Raw genomic sequence first — 1,262 nt, forward strand, 5'->3', positions numbered from 1 at the left:
CGAGAGATGAGCTGACGCGGCCTCTGCGAGTAGAGTCGGGACGTACGAGCTCGCCGGGGGGAGACCCGTTGCAGTGGCAGCCGGATCACCGCGACCTTCGGCAGGGAGGGCCACGCCTCCCCGAGCCTGAAGAGGAGCCGGCGGAGAGGGGGGGCGAGCCAAGGACGATAGAGAGGCCGCGGGTGCGGGCACGACTCGCCGACCAGGGAGAGCCTCGACCTCCCGGGGATCAGCCACCACGTCCTTCGGTGGACCAGCGGCGTCGACATGGTTCCTGGCAGGCTCAAGATGCTGCTCTGGGCGCGCCGCGACCGATTCGATTGCGGCGGCCGCGTCTTCCGAAGCAATGGCGGTCCCGTCACCCTGCGAGGCACCTCGAGCGCTGGGGCGGTGGCCGCCGCCGAGGCCGCCGCCGTGGCGGCGACGGTCGCCTCGAAGCCGTCCACGGCACGGTGGCTGCAGCGACGCGCGATGTACAACCCGAGGAGGGGGGGGCTTGCGGACGGTATCGATGTCCCCGCTGCTGTGGCGCTCGCCGCGCTCCGCACTTTCGGCTTTGACACGAGTGCCGGGCTGGGGAGGGAGGAGGAGGCCGGCCTCTTGCAGGAGGCAGGCCTGGGTGCCCGGGGGGCAGGATCACGCCCACGCACGGGCAGCCAATCCGTGCGAAGCCGGGACCCCCGAGTCGTACGCTAGGATGGAGACCTCGGCCTGGTCGACGAATCGCGCCCGCACCCGCGACCGTTCTATCGTTCTCGGCTCGCCCCTCCCCTCCGCCGGCCGGCACCTCCTCCAGCTCGAACGGTCACGAGAGAAGAAGAGGTGCCCAGCACCCCCGCACATGAACACACATGGCGCCACCGTGAAACGAGGCGGAGGACGCACGTTTCGTAAAGTACGATCCAGACTGGGCACGCGCCAGACGAGCCCGCCTAACGCTGGTGGCTCGCGGCGCGCTGGTACCAACAAAAGCGCCCACCATCCATCCCCTGTCACCGCTCTGACTACTGACCGAGCAAAACAGTACTGCGAGCACTGAATGAGGTTAAAGGCCTCTCAACCACACAACCAGCACAGGTAGGTAGGTAGGTAGAAAGGTGAAGAACAGCCAGGCTCGGACTGGACACCAACGCGGTATGGGTGGACGCTAGACAGATGATGACGGCACGCACGAGCGACACACAGACACAAACAGGCTCACAAGACACACAGCCAGCGGGCTGCCACACACCCTGAGTTGGCGTACACATAACTCAAGGCCA

The 1,262-nt window shown here is 67.0% G+C and overlaps 1 protein-coding gene across 1 annotated transcript; it reads left to right on the forward strand.

Moving 5' to 3' along the window:
- Nucleotides 1-267: 267 nt before the first annotated feature.
- Nucleotides 268-936, forward strand: EMIHUDRAFT_258913 (hypothetical protein; the record flags this gene model as incomplete). Its single annotated transcript, XM_005758834.1, has 2 exons — nt 268-619; nt 923-936. The coding sequence occupies 2 exons, from the start codon at nt 268-270 to the stop codon at nt 934-936; spliced, it is 366 nt and encodes a 121-aa protein (XP_005758891.1).
- Between the last annotated feature and the right edge of the window lie 326 nt (nt 937-1,262).

Source organism: Emiliania huxleyi (genome assembly GCF_000372725.1).
Source record: "Emiliania huxleyi CCMP1516 unplaced genomic scaffold EMIHUscaffold_8368, whole genome shotgun sequence".
NCBI classification, from domain to species: domain Eukaryota; phylum Haptophyta; order Isochrysidales; family Noelaerhabdaceae; genus Emiliania; species Emiliania huxleyi.